This window comes from Myotis yumanensis, unplaced genomic scaffold (assembly GCF_028538775.1).
Source record: "Myotis yumanensis isolate MYYU_CA2020_CCGP unplaced genomic scaffold, mMyoYum1.0.hap1 SCAF_3, whole genome shotgun sequence".
NCBI lineage: Eukaryota > Metazoa > Chordata > Mammalia > Chiroptera > Vespertilionidae > Myotis > Myotis yumanensis.
In genome coordinates, this window is record NW_027223754.1 from 105,183,219 (window position 1) to 105,207,218 (window position 24,000).

A 24,000-nucleotide genomic window follows, 5' to 3' on the forward strand; every position below is an offset into this window, starting at 1 on the left:
TGTCTGACCTCTGGTGCCTGCCGAGTTCACGCTATAGGTGTATTGTTTGTAATGCTAATTGCGTATTGTTCTGGTTTGGTTTGAAGCCGGCCCCCAGATGTGTTGGTTCTGGGGCCTTTTCAGGGGGAACTCTGGTAATTGCCAAAGTCAGCTGCTGCTTGTGCTTAGTCCAGGGCTACCTGGTAGGAGGTACACAGTTATCTGTTGTTGGTAGCTGCCTTTGCTAGGCTTGGGAGGGGCCTAGGAAAGGCTATGCTGCAACCCCAGGCTAGCTGCCACCAGTGCCAGGCTTGGGGCCACTTAGCAAGAGGCACACTGAGGCCATCTGCTACTTATTTGGGGCTTATAGACCTTTGCGAGATTTTAGGGAAGTCTGCAGTACAGGCAGAGGCTAGCCGCTTGTGAGGAACAGTTTCTGAAAGAGCTTCAAGAGGTGCACGAGTTGGGTGGGGCAGGATCTCAGAGAATCATGAGGAAGAAAGGTCTTAATCGGCTTAATAGAGACTTAGATATGGTGCCCACTGTGTTGGGGAGGGCTAAACTAAGGAACAGTGGTAACAATGCCAGCACTTCTGTCTGGGAGAAAGCTGCCCCTGTAACCCTCGTTCTGAAGCCAGACATTTCAGTTCTTCCCTGTATGTTCCTGGTGTTTTTCAAGCTGCTGCCCTTTTGTTGGAGCTAAGGGCGAATGTTTGTAAGTGAGTCTGTACCCAGGCTGTTTAAGAGCATGCCTGGGTCTAATCTTCACTGATTTTCACAGCCAGCTGTTGTGGGGACCTCTTGCTTCTCAGGGGTAGCCTCCGTACCTGAGATACTTCTCCTGATTCTCAACCCCCACACATGGGTGTGTGACCAGGCCATTTTGAATCTGTATCCCTCCTACCAGTTTCAACGTGTCTTTTTTATATCCTTAGTTATAGGCGTTCTGTTCAGCTAGTCTTCCGGTGGTTCTCAAGGTTGCTGATCTATAATGTAGTTGTAATTTTATTTTTTTAATCCTCACCTGAGGAATTTTTTCCCATTGATTTTTAGAGAGAGTGGGAGAGAGGGGAGACGGGGAGTGGGGGGGAGAGAAACATTGATGTGAGAGAGGCACATTGATTGGTTGCCTCCCACATGGGCCCCAACTGGGGCTGGGGATTGAACCTGCAACCCAGGTATGTGCCCTTGACCAGGAACTGAACCCGAGGCCTTTGGTGCATGGGCAAACACTCTAACCACTGAGCATGCTGACCAGGCAATTTAGTTGTGATTTTGATGTGGGCATGAGTGGAGATGAACACAGTGTTTACCTACTCCACCATCTTGGCCAGAAGTTCATTTACAGTATTTATTGAAGAAAATGCACATAAAAGTGAACCCACCAATTGAAACCTGTGTTGTTCAAGGATCAACTGTAGTTCACTTTTATTTAAGTTTTGAAAGATTTGTTCCTGTTTTCTCAGGAAGTAGAATACACTTTGAATCCATACTTATATTTAAAAGATCAAAGATGATGGGAGCAGTTCACCAGCTAAGTAAAAGGGTAGAGAATCATCTCAGCATTAAGTTGTGTACATGTAAATGACCTGGTGATCAACATATACTTTAGCAGGGGTCCTCAAACTTTTTAAACAGGGGGCCAGTTCACTGTCCCTCAGACCGTTGGAGGGCCCGACTATAGCTTAAAAAAAAACTATGAACAAATTCCTGTGCACACTGCACATATCTTATTTTGAAGTAAAAAAACAAAACGGGAACAAATACAGTATTTGTATATGCATGTGGCATGCGGGCCGTAGTTTGAGGACCCCTGTACTTTAGCATAGTCAGTGCTAAACATTTAATCTATGCTAACAAAACATGATCCCCATACAGAAGTGTGGGTAGACTGTGTGTTCATTGAGAGGAGTTTACAAAGGCAGGAACATGGTGAAATATGTATATGAGTGTCTTAGCTTTATTGTTTACTAGCAGAATGAAGTGACATTATTTAGTACTCCAGACCAATCATGGAGCTGTTTTTCTCTTCACCCCTACATTCATAGGCTCTGTATTACTGGGGCTTTAGAAAAGAAATTAAACTGACTTTTAGGTTATATATTTATCTCTGTTGAGTTTTATTTTTTGGTTGCATGTGGTTTGTTGTTTTCTCTGTTGTCCCAAAACTCCAACTGTAAACAGAAGTTAGTTACCAGCAATAATTTTGACCTGTCTTTTTCACTCTTTAAGTATTCATTCAGCAAAGTGTATGCTAGCGAAATACCTTTAATATTAAGTGCAAAAAAACCCTTTTTTAAAATCAGCAATCAGCTTTCTAACAACTCAGAGTAGTTAAACTGGACATGAGTTTTGTTAATTGCCTTTAAACTTATTTAGTCTTATATATGTTTCCTAAAACATATTAGTTATTATATAATTAAATTCACATGTAGCTGCATCTGACTTTATGGTAGCTTATACCAACAAACTGCTGTAAATTTTTTATTCTTTGTCTTTTGAAATTTGACTTAGGTCATATGCTGTGAACTAACAAACTCAAAGGTTTGAGGTTTGGTGATGAGATAAAACTGAAATATAGGGGAAAGACAAACAAAAATAGTTGTATTTAAAATAAGACTGTCAAACACTGACATCTGACCAGGTGTATTATTAGACCATGATGTATCATAGCTTAGAGGAAAGTCATCTGGAAAAAGTCAGATTTGAGCTAATCTTAGTCCTTTACTTCCTAGGCAAACTGGAACCGGGCTGAAGGAGAAAATGAATTCCAAATCCCTGGCAGAGCAAGATGCCCCTCTGACCAACTAAAGGAAGCCAGTGTCTCTGATGTGGGACAATTGGATCCTTCATTGGACCAAGGCAGTAAGGATATACGTCATAAAGGAAAACGGGGTAAGAAGGTAAGTAAATTAAGTAAAAGAGCAGTGAGGTCTGTGTATGTGTTCTAATCAAAGGTACCTTTAACCAGTTTCAATTATTTATAAGATCTTATCCCCATTTACTAAAAAAAATGGCACAGTTTGTAGAGTTACAAAGTGATTACTAGTAAACATAATTAGCAGCTTTAATATTTCCCTTTCCAAGTGTTTGTTACTTAAAGTGCTTTAAAAGATATTCTATGTTTTGAGGGATAGATTTTTTTTTTGCAACTATTTGAAAGATTTTGATATTTACCTTAATGATGCACATACTTTTTTGTTTTGTGTTGTTCTCCACCTTCCTATATACAGTAAGATCTTGGGGCTAGGTATGCTTTTTCTTAGACTGCCATTTTTATTCAGTTCCTTATTTCTTGATGGTCAATAAGACAGAGGATGGGTTAACATATTTTGTAGTTATTTAGTGGTTTCTTCTTTCATTTCTTAGATTCTGAGTATATGATTCTATATAATAAAAGCCTAATATACTAAGTGTTTGGTCGTCCGTTCAGCCAATCAAAGTGTAATATGCTAATGATATGCTAAGGCCATTCAACCGCTCACTATGACGTACACTGACCACCAGGGGGCAGACAGTCGACTAACCAACCAGTCGCTATCACGTGCACTGACCACCAGGGGGAAGATGCTCCAACTGGTAGGTTAGCTTGCTGCTGGGGTCCAGCCTATCAGGACTGAGCGAGACAGGCCGGACATGCCCTAGAACCCTCCCACAGTCCCTCCCCGGCTGGCTAACCTCCTGCGTCCCTCCCCAGCCCCGATCATGCACTGGTGGGGTCCCTTGGCCTGGCCTGCGCCCTCTCACAATCCAGGACCCCTCAGGGGATATCGGAGAGCTGGTTTCAGCCCGATCCCGCAGGCCAGGCTGAGGGACCCCACTGGTGCATGAATTCGTGCACTGGGCCTCTAGTATGCTATAAGTGGTACATCAGGATTAGAGTTAGTAAATATTAAGTGCTAGAATGTTGAGCGTAGTGGGAAAAGTTTAAATCTCTCATTTCAAGTAATTGACCATTTAGTGGGGAGGACAGGTCAACAAAGAGATCATTTCTGTCTAGTGTGATTATTAGATGAAGGTACATAGATTGTATAGAAAGCTAGGTTGTACCTTCTCTCTAATGTACAACCTGGCCTCAGAAATAAGTGTGGGCATATTGCTGATGTGGGAAGCAGTCGGGAGTTTTTACTTATGAGTGGCTTTTCGCCTGTGTAGAAGTTTTTATTTTAAGTGAAGTTCTCTTTGTATTTCTGTTGAGAAGTTTGATTTTCAAGTTATAAGGTCTGAGTTAGCTTGCTTCTAAGTTCTTAGAATGAATAAATTTAGTTTTGAGATTTTGAGTGTTGGCTCTAGCTCTCATAATAACTGTTGAATTATCAACGTACAGGTATTTCTGTGTTCCCATTTCTATTCAAATGGAATGGAAGGTTATTTTGTGTTTATATATTTTTACTTGCTTTTACTTGATTTCTGTCAAACCCAGTTTATTTGGATACATCCTTCCTCACTGATTGAGTCATTTAACAGAAATCTTCTAACCATGTACATACTAATATCTAGGGGTTTATAGCAGAATGAAGGAACGCATAGTCAAGAAAAGAAAAATGTCATTTTAAATATGATTTGTTAAATGCTGTACTGGAAGTACGTTGGTTTTTAAATCTTACTTACCACCGGGACTAAATATAAGACCATAAAGTTTTCAACTTCATGGCAGTTATGGTATTGCACTTTATACTATAAAATGTAGTGGTAACTAGTTTGGCTGGAGATATTTCATTAATTATATCTAATATTTGTTGTTTTAATATTTTAGTACATAAAACTTATAACTTTTCCCCCTTAGTACTTTACTGTTTCACATTTGAAACATGTTTGCTATTCAGGCTAAAGGTACTTCAAGTGAAGAAGTCAATCTGAGTCACATGGTACCCTATGAGCCAGTTGCAGAAGAAAAAGCAAAGGAATTACCTGAATGGAGTGAGAAAGTGGCTCAAAACATTTTGTCAGGTATTACAGTAATGGTAACTTTTCCCCCTTTAATGTGAAACCTTTGGGACCCATAAAAGAGTATTTAGGAAGATAATGTTTTATATTTTGGTTCTAAATGATCAGTTTATAAACACTTAAAACAGAAATTGAAGGAACATATTGACATATAGGTGTAAGTTCTTTTTCATCTATTCTCTTTTATTCTTGGGAAAATTGATAGTAAAAAGCTTCAGGAATCTTCAAACTCTCAAATAGTTCTGAACATAAAATTAGTTATTTTCCATTTCCCTTTGAAGTTTCCTTTTAATCCTTTTATTCCCCCCCCCTCCCCCTTCTTTCCTCTCCACAACCAAAAAATGGTAAGATATTCATCTGTCTTTGGAAGCAAAGCGGCACTCCCTTACCACACAGATGTGCAAGCATGAGAAGATATAAGGATTACAGCCAAGCTGTTTGGGGAGTAGTCCCTACTATTTAATTGTGGTTACAATGGGCTTCAGACCAATTATTTTAAAACCAGAATGGTCATTGCTGACATATATCTTTCTTTAATTAGTTAACATTTGAGCTTTTCAACTGTAATAGCTCTCAGATTTAGACCACCTACTTATTTTTTAAAAACATTGCCAGTCACTATTCAGTAAGACAAATTCATGACTCAATAATGGGATCTTCACCAATCATTTAAAAGACTATTGATAGAGGTTTTCATCTTGTAGTAAAAATTCATTAAACTAATAAAGGTGTAGGAAATCGCCAACATGAAAAACCACCAAGCTAAAATAAGTGAAAAATAACCATTAGTTGGGAGTTAACAAATTATTTTGCCCAGTTTCAAAATGCTGCTTGAATCAAGAAGAAAAAATGAAGCCAATTTTTTAAAAAATAATTGTAACAGTTAAAATTGACGCTTGAAAGAGATTTTTCAAAGAAGTTGTAAAGAAAAACCTTTACTCTTACTACCTTGCTCCTTACCTTTACAGGCTGCTAAGCTGTTATTAGGTCAGTATTCATGTGTGCCTGTATCCACACTTATGTAGATAATTAAATTCAAAGGTTATTTTCTTAAGTTTTTTGAGTTTATACTGCTATAAGATTGTCCATTTACTATCACTGTGTAACAAATCATCCCACACCTAATCTCATGAAATGACAAACATTTTTTTATGCTTAGGAATTCTGTGGGCCAGGTATTCCAAAAGGTCACAGCAAGGATGGCTTATATCTGCTTCATGATGTTAGGGCCTCAGCTAGGAAGACTCAGGCTGACTAGTAACTCAATAACTGGTGGGCTGACATAATTTGAAGCTCCTTCACTCACACATCTGGCATCCAGTTTGGGAGAACTCAAAATCTAGGACTGCCAAATATAGTGCCTACACATGGCTTTTCCATGTAGCTTGACTTCAGCATGAAGGCCTTAAGCTGGTCTGGCTTCTCTGTGGTAGCTCAGAGTTTCAAGCATGAATGGTCCAGCAAGCAGGCAGAAGCTGCGTTACCCTTTCTGACATTTTCTTGGAAATTTCCAACGTCACTCATTACAAGCAAATAACAAACCTATCTAGATTCAAGGGGATGTGACATAGATTCCACTTCTTAATGGGAAGAATGTCAAGATTATGTTGAAAGAAAATGTGGAATAAGAGATACTGTTTTTGGACATCTTTAGAAAATACCACATACCACAAATTCTTAGGCCTCCCAGGTACCACACAGATTCTACAGGCTTGTTCTACTCAAGGAAGTGAAGCATCTTTAGAACCATCTAATCCTGGGGAGAGATCTCTTTAGAGCTTTCAGAAGAACTCTCAGTGTCTTCAGGCTTATAACTCTTTTCTTTTTCATGCTATACCCTTAGGGCTAGAGATCTAGGAATACCCCTAACAGTTGGTGACATTAAAACCATTTAAATGCCAATCAGAGTATATGTCTCCTTATGTGCTTTTTAATAAGTGGATGAAATACCATTAGCTCACCAAATACTTAAGGCACAAGTGACAAAGAGGTGCAGAAAATACTAAAGATTTAAACTAGGGAAAATTATCTGGTTTGTCAAGAGACTATTTCTACCTGACTCATGCAGATTCTGTACAAAGATGAATAACCAAGTATCCAAATTGAGCTCATTCATCATAGCCCAAGATGGATTCCTGTTCACTTGTCAAAGGATAAGTAAAATTTATAGTCTTGTTTTAAAAATGTAAAAGGTGAAAAAAGTTAAATAACTGCTTAAAATTTACCTGTGTAGTATATTGGCTTGAGAAGTCTAGACTTACATTTTAAAAAGGCAGCTGTCAAACATTTTAGATGGAGTAGAGTCTAGTAAGCTAATTTGGGAGGAGGTAGAGGATTGGTGATAATAGACTGATTTGAGTTACATCATTTTAAGTCATCTGCCAACCTCTCACTTATTCAGCAAACATTTATGGCTTGCTATATCTTAGCATTAACTGGGTGCATAGGATGCAAACATGGATAGAATAAATCTATATCTGGCATTATACATGCCATTTAAAAGCTCTTAATGGCTACTAATGAAATGCTATATTCCTTATCTTCTATTGCAATGTCTACAGTTTGAATGTATTTATCACCTCTGTTATGCTTTTCCATGGCTTGTTTATAATTTGCATCTAGTATTTCTCATTAGTCCCATGACTTTTCATTTATCTCATTTCCATTTATTTTTCTCATTCATTAATGGAATTATTCCCTCATTTTTTATAGAGTTGTGTCGTAGTTGTTTAGTTTATTTGAGCTCTCCTTTGTTTCATTGTCACTTATTTTATGGTATTGTTGTATTGGAAATCAGCAAGCTAAACAAAGGACGCCTTAATCAGTAAGCCAAATTTGGAGTCTTTATTGCGCCAGTGGTCTGAGGAGTTGCCTCTCAAAGTCTTGAGCCAAAAAAACATGGAGGAAATTTTCCCTTTATACTTCCCCATTGTCTTTGTCTCCCAAATATGGGATGGGACTTCCGAACCTTTCATAGGCTTTGAAAAAAACCCTAGTGCTGGGATGGGGCAGTGAGACTATATCTCAAGGCCTGGCCTGGTGCCAGTATTGCTAACTCCGTCTGGGGGTTGTATTGTTCATGGTTTATGGCCTTTCTAAAATGGGAGTAGTGCTTAAGTAAACAGGTCTTGCAAGATAGGACAATGAAGAGAGAGCAGTGACTATAGGCCAATGAGAATATACATTAGATTACTGGCACAGACTCAGAAGGACAGGATGGAGTCAGTCCTTTCAAGGCCCATTTTTCAGTATCTCACTCTTCCTCTCTCAAGTTCACCTGGTTTTTACTTCTTAAAACTTCTCAACCTACAACTTAACTCTAGAAACACATTTTTATTTTTTTTTACTAGACATCTTCAATCCCTTTATTGTTATGGAAATTTATGGATGGAACCTGTTTGCCTGAGTTTGAGATCTGATCCTCTCCCAAGGGTAGGACACTGGTGGCAGGGTTAGAACTGAAAGTAGACATGTTTATTGAAACAGGAAGAGAAATATATCAGTTTTTCTAATCAGTTATATTTGGCACATTTTGTTGCTAGCATTTTAAAATAGTTATGGTTTTCACATGATCACTGGATACTTGCTCACTCATAGGCTGAAGTAGTAAGAACCATGCCACAGACCTAGGCAGGACATAAGTATTTTATATGTCTAATTTTAAAAACTAGATTCAGGGTATTGCTAAAAAGGATATAGTTAAAATTATAAGCTCTCTCCAGGGCAGGGTAACACTTTCCGCCCCCTCTTAGGAGGAACCTTTCTCCTTGTGCATTTTTTCTTGCTTCTCCCATTTCCTTCCCACTTCTTCACCCACGTGCCCCTTGGGGGCCTATTCACTAGAGAAGTGTCTGCCATCCTGCTTTCCCTCTGACAGTCTTTTCTTTCATTCATGCTGCAAGAAGCCCAAGCAAAGGACTAGAGCCTACTCTCATGAGAACTGGTTACACCAACTAGGCCTCTCAGTTTTCTTCTCTCTAGGTTTTTTCTTCTCATGCATTCCTTCAGTGATCTCATGTCTTTGTCATTTACGTTTATGTTGCAAGCTAAAAAGTGCTGAGACTCAAAGGTTTGGGTTTAAGATTGAGGGAGCAACAGGGCCCCCTGTCTTATGCCTTTAGACCAAAGCAAGCAAGGAAGAGTTCTGCTTGGTGTTTGAGATATAGATTCTTTGGTTTCCAGTTAGCATTCTTTGTGTCTATTACCCTAAAGGACTCCATGAGGAGAACATGGTGCTTGGACTAAGGCAAAAAGAACAAGGATACCTGAGTCTTCTAGCCAAATACTATCTTAATGGCACCACTACCCCAAATTAGTCCCTAACAATAGTACATTGTGGTACAGTATAAGCTGTAGTGGCAGCAAACAGTGGTACAGAATTCTTATTGAGTGATATAAGTACTCAAGATGAATTTACTTAGAAAATGTGTATATTCCAGACAGAAAACTGTAAGTGCAAAAAGTTGGCTTGAAAGTTTATGGCATGTTTGGAATCTGATATTTGAACTCCTTGGATTTTTTCCTGCTGATCAGTTAGTTATTAAAGGGTTTAAAGGTATAATCACCCTATAATATTATGCATTTTAAAATTATCTTTTAAAAGGTGCTTCCTGGGTAAGTTGGGGTTTAGTTAAAGGTGCTGAATTTACTGGCAAAGCAATCCAGAAAGGTGCTTCTAAACTCCGAGAACGGATTCAACCAGAAGAAAAACCAGCGGAAGTTAGTCCAGCTGTGACCAGGGGACTTCATATAGCAAAGCAGGCTACAGGAGGAGCAGCAAAAGTCAGTCAGTTCCTGGGTAAGATGATTTTAGATGGCTTTACTTCTTTTCAGTTAAATGACAAATAATCTCTTAATTCAAGTTAATCTGAATGCTCAATTTAGTTTATCTTTAAGAGTAAAGAATTAGAACAAAGTAGTTTCATCTTTCAATTCATAGTTGAATCTATAGACCAGCAAAATCAACCTATCAGAGCCTTAACAATATTTCTGAAATTGACATGCTGATTCAGAATCTGCATTTTTATGAGCTCCCTAGGTGATTTTTACTTGCGTATAAAAAGTTTGAGAAACACTGGTTAAAGGGTTGTTTTGATCATGTTAGAGAAGAGAGCATCTGTATCTTTGAAAAGGAATGGTCCTGAATATGTGTTTACTATCCTTGAATATGACACATTTTTTAAAGAATATGTTTTATTGATTTTATTTTCTATTTTTAATAGATATATTTATTTTTTTATTGATTCAGGGAGGAAGGGAGAGGGAGAGATAGAAACATCAAGCATTGATCAGCTGCCTCCTGCACAACCCCCACTGGGGATTGAGCCCGAAACCCAGGCATGTGCCCTGACCAGGAATCAAACCATGACCTCCTGGTTCATAGGTTGATGCTCAACCACTGAGTCACACTGGCTAGGCAAATATGACACATTCTTTTAAGGACTGTTCACTGCATGGTAGTTGAGGGTCAAGAGAAAGGGATATATTGTTTGAATAAAGCTGATTTAGTGATTCTGGTGTCAGCCTTCCCAAGCAATATGCTTCTACCTACCCTTCTTTGACAACTCTAAAGTTTGGTATTTTAAGATAGTTAGATAGCTTCTTAGAGATTATCTTTAAATTTTGTAAGATTATCTTTTTGTTATCTAGTTTTCTTTTGAATCAAATTTTGGTTTGTTTACTTTTATGTAGATTTAAATACTTGACTACTATTTCAGTGAGGTATCTATGGACATGGAGAAAAAATACAAATACCCTTAGCTGGAAAACCTGAAAGGTGGATCTACCATCTTGCATTGCAGCAATCAGATAGAAAAGGTAGATCCTTCTCTCTCTCTTTTTAAAAAAATATATTTTTATTGATTTTAGAGAGGAAGGGAGAGAGAGATAGAAACATCAATGATGAGAGAGAATCATTGATCGGCTGCCTCCTGCACGCCCCCCACTGGGGATTGAGCCCGCAACCTAGGCATGTGCCCTTGACTAAAATCAAACCTGGGACCCTTCAGTCCTTAGGCCGATGCTCTATCCACTGAGCCAAACCAGCTAGGGCAGATCCTTCTCTTTTAAGCTAATTGCCAAAAAGAACATATATTTGAAGCAGGATTCAAAACATCAGTAGGCTCTGAAGACACATCCTTAAACCAAACAATAGACTTTGTTTAAAAAATAGCCAGCCTTGGTTCTTATCCTTAAACAGAAATGGTAACATGCAGTAAAACAACTTTAGATGCTTATGTAAGAATTTTATTAAAGTAGAGTGGTAAAGTCAAGGGAAGAATACATTATTTCAAAAGTGGTTTTTTTTTTTTATGATTATATAGTTGATGGAGTTTGCACTGTAGCAAATTGTGTTGGGAAGGAACTAGCTCCACATGTCAAGAAGCATGGAAGCAAACTTGTTCCAGAATCTCTTAAAAAAGACAGAAATGGGAAGTCTCCCCTGGATGGTGCTATGGTCGTGGCAGCAAGTAGTGTTCAAGGTAACATAAAGGCCAGAAATTTAAACTAGGAAAGTCTATTTGCTATGGGCTACTTTTACTTACTTTTAAATATATTTGCAGGATTTTCAACTGTCTGGCAGGGATTGGAATGTGCTGCTAAATGCATTGTTAACAATGTTTCAGCAGAAACAGTACAAACTGTCAGATACAAGTAAGTTGAATTTTATATTTTTAATTTGTATTTATTTATTTTTTTTAATATTTCTTACTGATTTCAGAGAGGAAAGAAGAGAGAGAGAGAAATATATAAACATCAGTGATGAGAGAGCATCATTGATTGGCTGCTATCTGTATGTCCCACACCTGAGGATTGAGCCCATAACCCAGACATATGACCTGAGCAGGAATCAAATTGGGATCTCCTGTTTCTAGGTCGATGCTCAACCACTGAGCACACCGGCCAGGCCAAATTTTATCATTTTAATGATTAAATCTCTTACAGCATTTGTAAAATCCAGCACAGTTAAAATGATTATGTAGTTATCTTTATTAAGTATCTGAGACCTTTTTTTTTTTTTTTTTTAATATTTTAATAATTTTTATTTCTTAAAGTATTACAAAGAGTATTACATATGTCTCCTTTTTTCCCCCCCCTTGACATTCCCCCGGCCCCTACCCCCCCCCCCCCCCCCCCGTGTCTTGTGTCCATTGGTTAATCTTATATGCATGCATATAAGTCCTTCAGTTGGTCTCTTAATCCCCCCCCCCAACCCTCCCCAGGCTTCCCACTGTACTTTAACATTCTGTTCAATGATGCTCTGCTTCTGTATCTACCCCTGTTCATCAGTCCATACTGGTCCCCTTTATTTGTCCCAACCTCACTGGAGTAGTCTCAACCTCACCAGGGCCGTCTGAGCCTCACCAGGGCCGTTTCAACCTCACCGGGGTCGCCCCTACCTCACGGGGGCTGTTTCAACCTCACCGGGGTCGTCCCTACCTCACGGGGGCCGTTTCAACCTCACCGGGGTCGTCCCTACCACACCGGGGCCGTTTCGACCTGACCGGGGTTGTCCCTACCAGACCGGGGTCGTCCCTACCTCACGGGGACTGTTTCAACCTCACCGGGGTTGTTCCTACCTCACGGGGGCCGTTTCAGCCTCACCCGGGCTGTCCCGACTTCACCAGGGCCGTTTCAACTTCACCGGGGTTGTCCCTACCACACCGGGGCCGTTTCAACCTGACCGGGGTTGTCCCTACCACACCGGGGCCGTTTCGACCTGACCAGGGTCGTCCCTACCTCACGGGGGCCGTTTCAACCTCACCGGGGTCGTCCCTGCCACACCGGGGCCGTTTCGACCTGACCGGGGTCGTCCCTACCTCACGGGGGCCGTTTCAACCTCACCGGGGTTGTCTCTGAGACCTTTTTTTACTTGTTATTTTCCTTAAGGAGAAGAATATTTTTAGCAAATAATAGAATTACTGTGTTTTTTGCCTTACATTATTAATTGTTATAAATAGCTTTTCATCATTAATGCAAAAGAATAGATTATTTTATAAAGCCTGGAGTTTTTGTATACCTTATAACTGCATGTTCTTGATGGGTGATGTTTGTCTGTAGTTTTGATAGGAAAATTGAATTATAATTAAGCTATTGTGCCTTGTAAATATTAGCTTTTATGTATATCTTATTTGAATCTACCACTATACATTCATATTGGAATAGACAGATTGTATGTCTTCTATTACATATATTAACTAGGGGCCCAGTGCACAAATTCGTGCACCTTGAAAGGAACTGTGGGTTGTGAGGCTGTTGTGGGCACAGGGGCGGGTTTTGGCCCATCCTCCGTGCCCCCGCCCAGCCCCTCCCGCTGTGGCCCCTGGTCCCCTGTCTGCTGGCAGCCCTGCTTTCGCCACTGCCGCTCCCACGCGCTAATGGTACTGGCCCCGCTTGTACCCACTGATGGCACGGAGCGATTGGGGCCGGCACCAGCAGTGGGTGCAAGCAGGGTCGGCGCTGACAGTGAGTGTGAGAGGCGGCTGCCGGCCCCGATCACCCCTCAGGAGCAGGAGGAGGTGGAGAAGCCCTGAGGGGTGATCAGGACCAACAGCCACCTCTCGCACCCACTGATGGTGCTGAGCGATCAGGGCCGGTGCTGGGCGCTGTCATTGGGTACAAGTGGCTCCGGTGCCAGCAGCGAGTGCGAGCGGGGCTGACGCTAGCAGCAGGTGCAAGCACCGGGCAGGACCGCGGTGCATGGGAGCAAAGAATTTTCAGTAACCACCAGAGGCTTGCCCCGATAACAGCGACCGGCGCCCTGCCTTGGTCTGGTGCCCCCGCTCACCTGCTCCATCATCCCACCGTGGCCAATGCCCACCATGTTCCCCGCTCTGCTGCTTGCTGTCAATGTGCGCCATGTTCCATTTGCGCCCCCTGGTGGTCAGTGCACATCATAGCGACCGGTTGTTTGGTTGTTCGGTTGTTCCGCCATTTGGTCTATTTGCATATTAGCCTTTTATTATATAGGATGAATGGACAGAGAAGTTAATGATTTGCCCAAGCTCATCTGATTAGTGTTGTTATTAAAGATGAGACTTAAAACAGGATCTTCTGATTTTGCCTCTTTATTCTGTTTTTATAAGTACTAGAAGAATCAGCTTCTAAAAATTAAATCTAGTATAAAGGACCTCAGTTGCTTTCTTAGTTTTGAATTAGTTTAGATCTTAATATTTAATGTTTTTTAAAGAAAAAAGTAATAATGGTGTTCTCAACTCTTAGTTACTTGTGTTAATTATCTACTCACTGACAACATTCGAATTCATACTTTTGTAACAGACATTGTGCTTAGTGCTTTTCATGTGTACTGTATTATTTAATTTTTCATGCTATTATCTCCATTTTACAGATGAGGAAACCAAAGCATAGAGATGTTAAATACCTTGTTAAAAATTATACCCCCAGTAAGTAGTAGAGCTGGGATATAAGCCAGGTGACCTTTGTCATGCAGTATCAGAGAATGGTATTAGGGTACCATTATCCTTGGTGGGACATCTGTGTAAGTTTAGTACAGTGGGGCCTTGACTTATGAGTTTAATTCATTCCGTGACAGAGCTCGTAACTCAAATTACTCGTATGTCAAATCTTAAAGTGAATGAGTGAGACACGTGATGCTGGGCTGATGTTGTGACGTTCACTGTGACGTTCGCTGCGCCAACTAGCGGTGGGGTATCTGAAGCTGGCTCGTAACCCGAATTTTAGCTCGCAACTCAAAGCAAAAAATCGGCCGAGAGACTGCTTGTATCTCGAAAAACTCATTAGTTGGGACACTCGTAAGTCAAGGCCCCACTGTATTTAGAATTATTTTTCACCACTGCCTAGCATGTATTTATTTTTGTTTACTTATATATATTTTTGCTTGTTTGTTAATCCTCACCTGAGGACATTTTTCCATTGATTTTTAGAGAGAGTGGAAGGGAGGGAGAGAGGAAGAGAAACATCAATGTGAGAGACACATTGATGGGTTGCCTCCCGCACGTGGCTGGGGGATCGAGCCTGCAACCAAGGTACATGCCCTTGAATGGAATCAAACCCACGATCCTTCAGTCTGCAGACCGATGCTCTATCCACTGACCCAAACTGGATAGGATGCCTAGCATGTATTTAGATTCCTTCCCACCACAGTACATTACCACTGGCTTAGGAAATACTAACTTAATTTCCTAACTTGATTTGATTTGTTCATTCTGAGACATGCATACCTTTGAAATAAAGCAGGTTGGCACATCATCTTGGACTGTCAGTTTTATCAAAAGTTTGGAAAAGAAAATACAGAGCAGATCTGAGAATCTTTAGATGAAAATGTAAAACCCAAGTCTCCCTGCTCACTTCTTCCTACTCTTTAGCATTGACTTTTGACTAATACTCTGTGTTGTGCCTCTGAGGTTACTTTGATGGATCAGCTATAATTAGAAAATAGTTTCTTCTTTTGTTGCAAGAGCATGAGAAGGTCAGAAGTTCTTTTAGACCCAAAGTGAATTATTTTTATTTTTATTTTTTTATTTTTTAATTAAATCTTTATTGTTCAGATTATTACATTTGTTCCTCTTTTTTCCCCCCCATAACTCCCCTCCTTCCAGCTCCCACCCCACCCTCCGCCCTCACTCCCCACCCACTGTCCTCATCCATTGGTGCACGATTTTTGTCCAGTCTCTTCCCGCATCTCCCACACCCCTTTCCCCCCCAAGCATAGTCAGTCCATTCCCTTTCTATGTCCCTGATTCTATTATAATCAACAGTTCATTCTGTTCATCAGATTATTTATTCACTTGATTCTTAGATTCACTTGTTGATAGATGCATATTTGTTGTTCATAATTTGTATCTTTACCTTTTTCTTCTTCCTCTTCTTAAAGGATACCTTTCAGCATTTCATATAATACTGCTTTGGTGGTGATGAACTCCTTTAAGCTTTTCCTTATCTGTGAAGCTCTTTACCTGACCTTCACTTCTGAATGATAGCTTTGCTGGATAAAGTAATCTTGGTTGTAGGTTCTTGGCATTCATCACTTTGAATATTTCTTGCCACTCCCTTCTGGCCTGCAAAGTTTCTGTTGAGAAATCAGCTGACAGTCGTATGGGTACTCCCTTATAGGTAACTGAGTTTCTTTCTCTTGCTGCTTTTAAGATTCTCTCTTTGTCTTTTGCTCTTGGCATTTTAATTATGATGTGTCTTGGTGTGGTCCTCTTTGGATTCCTTTTGTTTGGGGTTCTCTGCGCTTCCTGGACTTGGAAGTCCATTTCTTTCACCAGGTGGGGGAAGTTTTCTGCCATTATTTCTTCAAATAGGTTTTCAATATCTTGCTCTCTCTCATCTTCTGGTACCCCTATAACTCTGATGTTGGTACGTTTGAAGCTGTCCCAGAGGCTCCTTACACTATCTTTGTATTTTCGGGTTCTTTTTTCATTTTGCTTTTCCTGTTGGGTGTTTTTTGCTTCTTCACATTTCAAATCTTTGACTTGATTCTTGCGCTCCTCTGGTCTGCTGTTGGGAGTCTGTATAATATCCTTTATTTCAGTCAGTGTATGCTTAATTTCTAGTTGGTTCTTTATCACAGCATCGAGGGTCTCATTAGATTTCTTGTAGATCTCAATAAGTTTATCGGCAGCTTCTAGACAGTTCTTGAGAGACCTTAAAAGTGTGGTTCTGAACTCAATATCCTCCCTTGATAGTTTTGTCCTGTTTCTTTGTCTCCGAATTTTTTATGCTTTCTTGGTGCACCCCCTAGTGGTCTTTGTGCGCAGTCTTGTTGTAGTTAAGCCTTGATTGTTGTAGTTAATACTAGAGGGATTTGACCTCCAGGCCAACTGGCTGTGAGAATCAGCTGTGTCTGCAGTGGGAAAACTTCTGTCCTCTGGAGAGGTGCTAATCTAGCCTTTGCCTGAGGCTATCCGGCAAATGGCTCTCTGCAGGGTTTGGGTGGGGCGGGTCGCATGGGATCAACAGGGCGGGCGGAGGGAGCCGTTATGGCTGCTCTCAGTCCCGTTCCCAGAGGCTCTGCTTCTCAGAACCCCAGCAACCGCTGCAAACCTCGGAGAGAAAGCTGCCCTCACGTTCCGACTGATGCCAGATAATCCCGCTTCTCCCATTTGAGTCTGAGTCCCTAGAAACTCGCCAGGATCTGGAGCTCAGAGTCTGAGACTCCCTCCCGATTGAAAACGACAACCGCGCCCTCAGCCACCAGCTCGCTCCACGCGCACCTCCGTACCTTTGTATTTTCCACACTGAGCCTCCTCTGAGCCTCGGAATGCTGTTCTCTTTCCTTCTAGTTGAAGAATCTCTCCTCAGCCAGCCTTCCTGTGGTTCTGGGTGATGTCCGTTCCATCTTTTAGTTGTATTTTTGAAGTGGTTGTTCGAGGCAGCAATCTCCGGTGTTTACCTATGCCGCCATCTTGTGAATTATTTTTAGACTAGAGGCCCAGTGCGAGAATTCGTGCACAGGTGGCATCTGGCCGGCCCACCCTGTTCGGGCCGGGCCAGCTGGGGGGAGGGGCCATGGGCAGTTGGCTGGCTGACCCCACCCCAAATTGGGGAGGGGTCACGGGCAGTTGGTGGGCTGTCCCCACCCCCTGGTCATACTATCAGTTGAACTTCAGATCGAACTCAAGGTGGAGGGGACAATTTACATATTAGCCTTTTATTATATAGGATTAACAGTGTCATTTGTTAGCACAGATATTTAGGCAGTCATATTAGAAAGTAGGAAGTACTTTATTGGCTTTGTCCATTTCCTAGTTTAATAGAAAAAATTGCTTACCTAAGTACCATTAAGTAGAGCCTTCTTAAAGCTTTGGGATTCTCATAACTAAGGAAGTATAGGTTTTGGTATAGATTTTGTATTTTTGGTCCTTAAGTGAGGAGAACTTAATATGATGAATAGGATATTTAGCAGTGGTTCTGAACTAATTTATTTCTGTTATGGTGTGTATTGCTATTCTTTTTATCCTTTTCCTCCAAAGATTCATGGAGTGAAAAAAGTAGGTAAGTAAGCATATAGTTAGATAAGTTTGTATTTTTAACTATAAGCGTACTTTAATCTTAGCAGTAAAAGGTGAAAGATTTATACGATCTGAAAATAAACCAGAGTAGTGATTTAAATAGAAACTTGGAAAGATGGGAGGGGAAGTGGGGAATAAAGAGTTTTATCCAAGGAATACTGTTTTATCACTCAATAATCTGGCCCAAAAGTAGGCATTTGTTTTTTAAAAATATATTTTTACTGATTTCAGAGAGAAAGGGAGATGGCAGAGAGAGAAACATCAATAATGAGAGAGAACCAATGATCAGCTGCCTCCTGCATGCCCCACACTGGGGATCAAGCCCACAACCCAGGTATATTGAACCAGGAATTGAACCAAGACCTCCTGGTTCATAGGTCAATGCTCAATCACTGAGCCACGCTGTATGGGTGAAATTTTCTTTTAAGAGAAGAAACTGCAAATATTAAATCAGATATTTATCACTGAAGAATTGGAAGAGCCAGTTGTTCTCTCATTTAATTCTGTTCTCATTTATTAATGTAAATTGATATTTATTAACATGTATGAATGTAAATGTAATTTATTTACATTTATGAATTTTCATTTATTTACACTATGAAAAAGTATTTGATAGAGTGAGCATTTGTGTTTTTGTACTCTAATCCAACTGATAATAGTATAAAAAAGAAAATTTGTATTCTATTACCTATGATAAATTACTCTCCCAGTAATTATTTTAAATTTTCCTTAATTCTATTTCTTATACTTATGAGAAAAACAAATGTCTTATATTAATTTTCTTTTTTTTTTAATCTTTATTGTTCAGATTACATTTGTTCCTCTTTTTTGTTTCCCCCATAACTCCCCTCCTCCCAGTTCCCGCCCCACCCTTCGCCCTCACTCCCCACCCACTGTCCTCATCCATTGGTGCACGATTTTTGTCCAGTCTCTTCCCGCATCTCCCACTCCCCTTTCCCCCCCAAGAATAGTCAGTCCATTCCCTTTCTATGTCCCTGATTCATTATAATCACCAGTTCATTCTGTACATCAGATTATTTATTCACTTGATTCTTAGATTCACTTGTTGATAGATGCATGTTTGTTGTTCACAATTTGTATCTTTACCTTTTTCTTCTTCCTCTTCTTAAAGGATACCTTTCAGCATTTCGTATAATACTGGTTTAATGGTGATGAACTCCTTTAAGCTTTTCCTTATCTGTGAAGCTCTTTATCTGACCTTCAATTCTGAATGATAGCTTTGCTGGATAAAGTAATCTTGGTTGTAGGTTCTTGGCATTCATCACTTTGAATATTTCTTGCCATTCCCTTCTGGCCTGCAAAGTTTCTGTTAAGAAATCAGCTGACAGTCGTATGGGTATTGCCTTGTAGGTAACTGACTTTTTTTCTCTTGCTGCTTTTAAGATTCTCTCTTTGTCTTTTGCTCTTGGCATTTTAATTATGATGTGTCTTGGTGTGGTCCTCTTTGGATTCCTTTTGTTTGGGGTTCTCTGCGCTTCTTGGACCTGTAAGTCCATTTCTTTCACCAGGTGGGGGAAGTTTTCTGCCATTATTTCTTCAAATAGGTTTTCAATATCTTGCTGTCTCTCATCTTCTGGCACCCCTATAATTCTGATGTTTGTACGCTTGAAGCTGTCCCAGAGGTTCCTTACACTATCTTCGTGTTTTCGGATTCTTTTTTCATTTTGCTTTTCCTGTTGGGTGTTTTTGCTTCTTCGCATTTCAAATCTTCAACTTGATTCTTGCGCTCCTCTGGTCTGCTATTGGGTGTCTGTATAATATCCTTTATTTCAGTCAGTGTATGCTTAATTTCTAGTTGGTTCTTTATCACAGCATCGAGGGTCTCATTAGATTTCGTGAGGCTCTCATCAAGTTTATTGGCAGCTTCTAGCACATTATTGCAAGCCCTCAAAATTGCGTTTTTTAGCTCTATAGCCTCCATTTCTGTCATGTTTTTTTGTCTCCGCATTTTTTATGCTTTCTTGGTGTACCCCCTAGTGGTCTTTGTGCGCAGTCTTGTTCTAGTTAAGCCTTGATTGTTGTAGTTAATACTAGAGGGATTTGACCACCAGGCCGACTGGCTGTGAGAATCACCTGTATCTGCAGTGGGAAAACTTCTGTCCTCTGGAGAGGTGCTAATCTAGCCTTTGCCTTAGGCTATCCGGCAAATGGCTCTGTGCAGGGCTTGGGCGGGGCGGGTTGCACGGGATCAACAGGGCGGGTGGAGGGAGCAGTTATGGCTGCTCTCAGTCCCGTTCCCAGAGGCTCTGCTTCTCAGAACCCCAGCAACCGCTGCAAACCTCAGAGAGAAAGCTTCCCTCACGTTCCGACTGATGCCAGATAATCCCGCTTCTCCCATTTGAGTCTGAGTCCCTAGAGACTCGCCAGGATCTGGAGCTCAGAGTCTGAGACTCCCTCCCGATTGAAAACGACAACCGCGCCCTCAGCCACCAGCTCGCTCCACGCGCACCTCCGTACCTTTGTATTTTCCACACTGAGCCTCCTCTGAGCCTCGGAATGCTGTTCTCTTTCCTTCTAGTTGAAGAGTCTCTCCTCAGCCAGCGTTACTGTGGTTCTGGGTGATGTCCATTCCATCTTTTAGTTGTATTTTTGAAGTGGTTGTTTGCGGCAGCAATCTCCGGTGTTTACCTATGCCGCCATCTTGGTTTCTCCTTATATTAATTTTCTTAATCTGATTTTTGGTGGCATAAGCCAATACAGAGGATTATCTATTTTGTTTAGACATATTTAGAAGCAGATTGTGTTAAGAGAAGTATATTTTCTCTCTTTTATGCTTTTGATTATGATTCAGGACCATGTTCATTGATTATGAATGGTTTGTTTACCTGAGGATCTATATAGTTAATTATACTCTTACAATTTGTAGGTAAATGTATAGGAACTATTAAGATTATTTATTTTTGTCAATTACATTAATACTTTGGTCTTATTTTAGATTTAGGAACCTGAAGACCTGCAGGAACAATGAAAAGCAATAAGTAATTTCAAAACTGCTGTACTTAATTTCAGTATATTATCTAATACAGAATTCATCACTGTTCTACATAGCTTCTGAATTCACGTTAGCACCTTTTCCTCCACTTTAAATTGTTTAGAGGAAAATAATTTAAGTAAGTTATATATTTTGTCATAGAACACACCTTTGTGAAGAATAAGCTTAGCAAAAATATTTTACTGTACAGAATTTATTACTCTTTTAAGGTATAATGTTTTGTTAGTTTAGTGAATTTTAATTAAAATTCCCCTTAAATTTGCACTTGGTAAAGGTACAAATATAAATCTCTTGCGGGTAACTCTTTTGGCAGATGTCATATTATCCAAAACTAGTTGTATCCTATATAATAAAAGCCTAATATGCTAAGTGTCCAGTCATCCAGTGACTGGTCTACTGTTCAACCAATCAAAGCGTAATATGCTAATGATATGCTAAGGCTGCTCAACTGCTCACTATGACATGCACTGACCACCAGGGGGCAGACAGTTGACTGGTCGACCAGTCGCTATGATGAGCACTGACTACCAGGGGGCAGATGCGCCAACCGGTAGGTTAGCTTGCTGCTGGGGTCCGGCCAATCAGGATTGAGCAAGATGGGCCAGACATGTCCTCAAGCCTTCCTGCGGTCCCTCCCCGGCCTGATTGTGCACTGGTGGGGTCCCTAGTCCTGGCCTGCGCCCTCTCGCAATCCGGGACTCTTCAGGGGATGTCAGAATGCTGGTTTCAGCCTGATCCCACAGGCCACTCCCCACATGAGGGTGCCAACACAGGGCTCACGCAGCTGGGGCACCACGAGCCTCTCCCGATTGGGACTGATTGGGTGCGAGCCTGCAGCAGGCTCAGTGGGACTGGGATGAGTGGAAGCGGCAGGTAGGAGCTGCAGGCAGCGTTGGACTGTGGGTTTTGGCCCAACCCCTGCAGGCCACCTAGAGGGGCCCCACCCATACATGAATTCATGCACCAGGCCTCTAGTATAATATATACTCAGGAGTTATATAGAAGCAGTCTTCTCTTTCCTATTGGTAACTATACAAATATATAAACACTGTCTTTATATCCTTCACTTATTTTTTCTTGTTTTCTAAATACTCTCAGTTCCTTTAATAATTTCATACATAGTATGATTTCCAGATCATTTATTCATGAGCATTCTTTTCAAAATATGGAACCCAAAATTGAATCTAATATTCCAGATTGAATACAGTTGGATTTGCCACCCTTGTTTTGGTCATATTTGGCATTTGATAAATGCAGCACACAAGACAAAGAATATATGTTTTTAGTAGCTGTTTATTGACCCATATCAAAGTTGATATTTTTTTTAAATGATCCTTTTATTTAAAATCTAAATCTTCATCTTATTTTTTGGACCCTTGATATTTGTACCTAAAATTAAGAACTTCATATTTATACTTGCTTAATTCCACTTTGTTAATTTTGACTCCTTATTAAGTCTGTTCTTCATTTTGGCTTCAGATTTTGATGTGTGTCTGTCATATTAACCTTCATTTTGTGTTATCTGTAGATTTGAAAGACATGTCTTTTTTACGTCTTAGATTTCCCCCTCACAACTTTTCATAGATAAGATATAATCACATGCTTACTATAACCTGTCCTCCTGATTGATTTTTCTCCATTTAATGCTTTCTAAGATTGGTGTTTACAAATCTCCTAACAGTATATTCTCATGTCACTCACCTTTCAATTTTGTTTTATCAAACTACTTCTCAGGGTTGTTGTCTTCCACACTCATTCATTAAATATGGGTTCTAAGGTTTACTCTATGCTCTAGCCTTTATACTTTTCCTGGATATCATCTATACATATGACTGTAGTTACCACCTATATGCCAGCAACTCTCAATTCTGTTCCTTATTAACTTTTCTCTTAATCTTCAGGCTTATATGTCCCAACTAAATAACCACTACAGCCATTCAGTCACCAGAACCTTTTTGTTGTTTTTTGTATTCATCCCTTTTTCTCCAGCCTCATTACCACTACCTTAGAATATACCTCATCCAGTTCACAGCTTGTTTCCTTAAATCCTTACAATTCACAATGTAACCTGAGTTATATTTTTTTAAAACCTAAGTTTGCATGCCATTCCCATTGATTTCAAGATAAAGTTTAAATTCTTCAGCTTCACCTACAAGGTTCTTCATAAATTGGCCACAACCCACCTGCCATTAGTCTGTTTGATGAATAGCCTAGTACAGTGATGGCGAACCTTTTGAACTCGGCATGTCAGCATTTTGAAAAAACTTAACTCTGGTGCCGTGTCACATTTAGAAATTTTTTGATATTTGCAACCATAGTAAAACAAAGACATATTTTTGATATTTATTTTATATATTTAAATGCCATTTAACAAAGAAAATTCAACCAAAAAAATGAGTTTGCGTGTCACCTCTGACACGTGTGTCATAGGTTCGCCATCACTGGCCTAGTAAGAAGCTATTTCTTTTTTAATTATTTGAGGTTGTTAATATTTCTGAGAATAATTTTGAAGTTTGTATGACTGAAATTTTGTTATAATTAGTGAAATTTACAATTACTGCCAATGTGCTCTCTGTAGACATTACTGAATGCACTAGAAAAAGTTCAGAAAAATCTCACTCAAGTTATAAATTGAATCCCATTGACTTATTTAGAGTATATTTTATATTCATTTTTTATTGTTCTTCAATTGGTATGGTAATGATACTCCGTATATAAAATCTATTTTAAAAGCTCTAATTAAAATTAACTTTTTAAAAAGTAACATTTCCAAAATAAGCTTTATCTTTTTGTCAGAGATAGGCTTTCTAGGAGTTTTTAGCATTGTAGTTTGAATCTAAATGAAGAAAAGTATTGAACAGTTATTTATCAAGGAAGAGAAGAATAGATACCTGCCAGCAATACTGGTTCTAAGGCTTATTGGGAAAGAGAGGTGATAGGTGAGGATGTATTTTAAAAAAAATAAACATAACTGCTGAGCTACTTTACAAGGCCTTTAAAAATAATTAAATATTTAGTACTATGGAAATTTTAAAGTACAAATCCCATTTATGAGATAAAGAA

General features: G+C 39.9%; 1 protein-coding gene across 4 annotated transcripts in view; it reads left to right on the top strand.

Moving 5' to 3' along the window:
- Nucleotides 1-24,000, top strand: part of SPART (spartin) — a 61,308-nt gene that overhangs the window by 31,833 nt on the left and 5,475 nt on the right. For all 4 annotated transcript variants that reach the window (XM_070409254.1, XM_070409255.1, XM_070409257.1 and 1 more), the window contains 5 exons: nucleotides 2,715-2,882; nucleotides 4,806-4,929; nucleotides 9,530-9,724; nucleotides 11,250-11,408; nucleotides 11,490-11,580. In XM_070409254.1, the coding sequence (XP_070265355.1) occupies nucleotides 2,715-2,882; nucleotides 4,806-4,929; nucleotides 9,530-9,724; nucleotides 11,250-11,408; nucleotides 11,490-11,580 (737 nt within the window). The remainder of the gene's footprint in view (nucleotides 1-2,714; nucleotides 2,883-4,805; nucleotides 4,930-9,529; nucleotides 9,725-11,249; nucleotides 11,409-11,489; nucleotides 11,581-24,000) is intronic.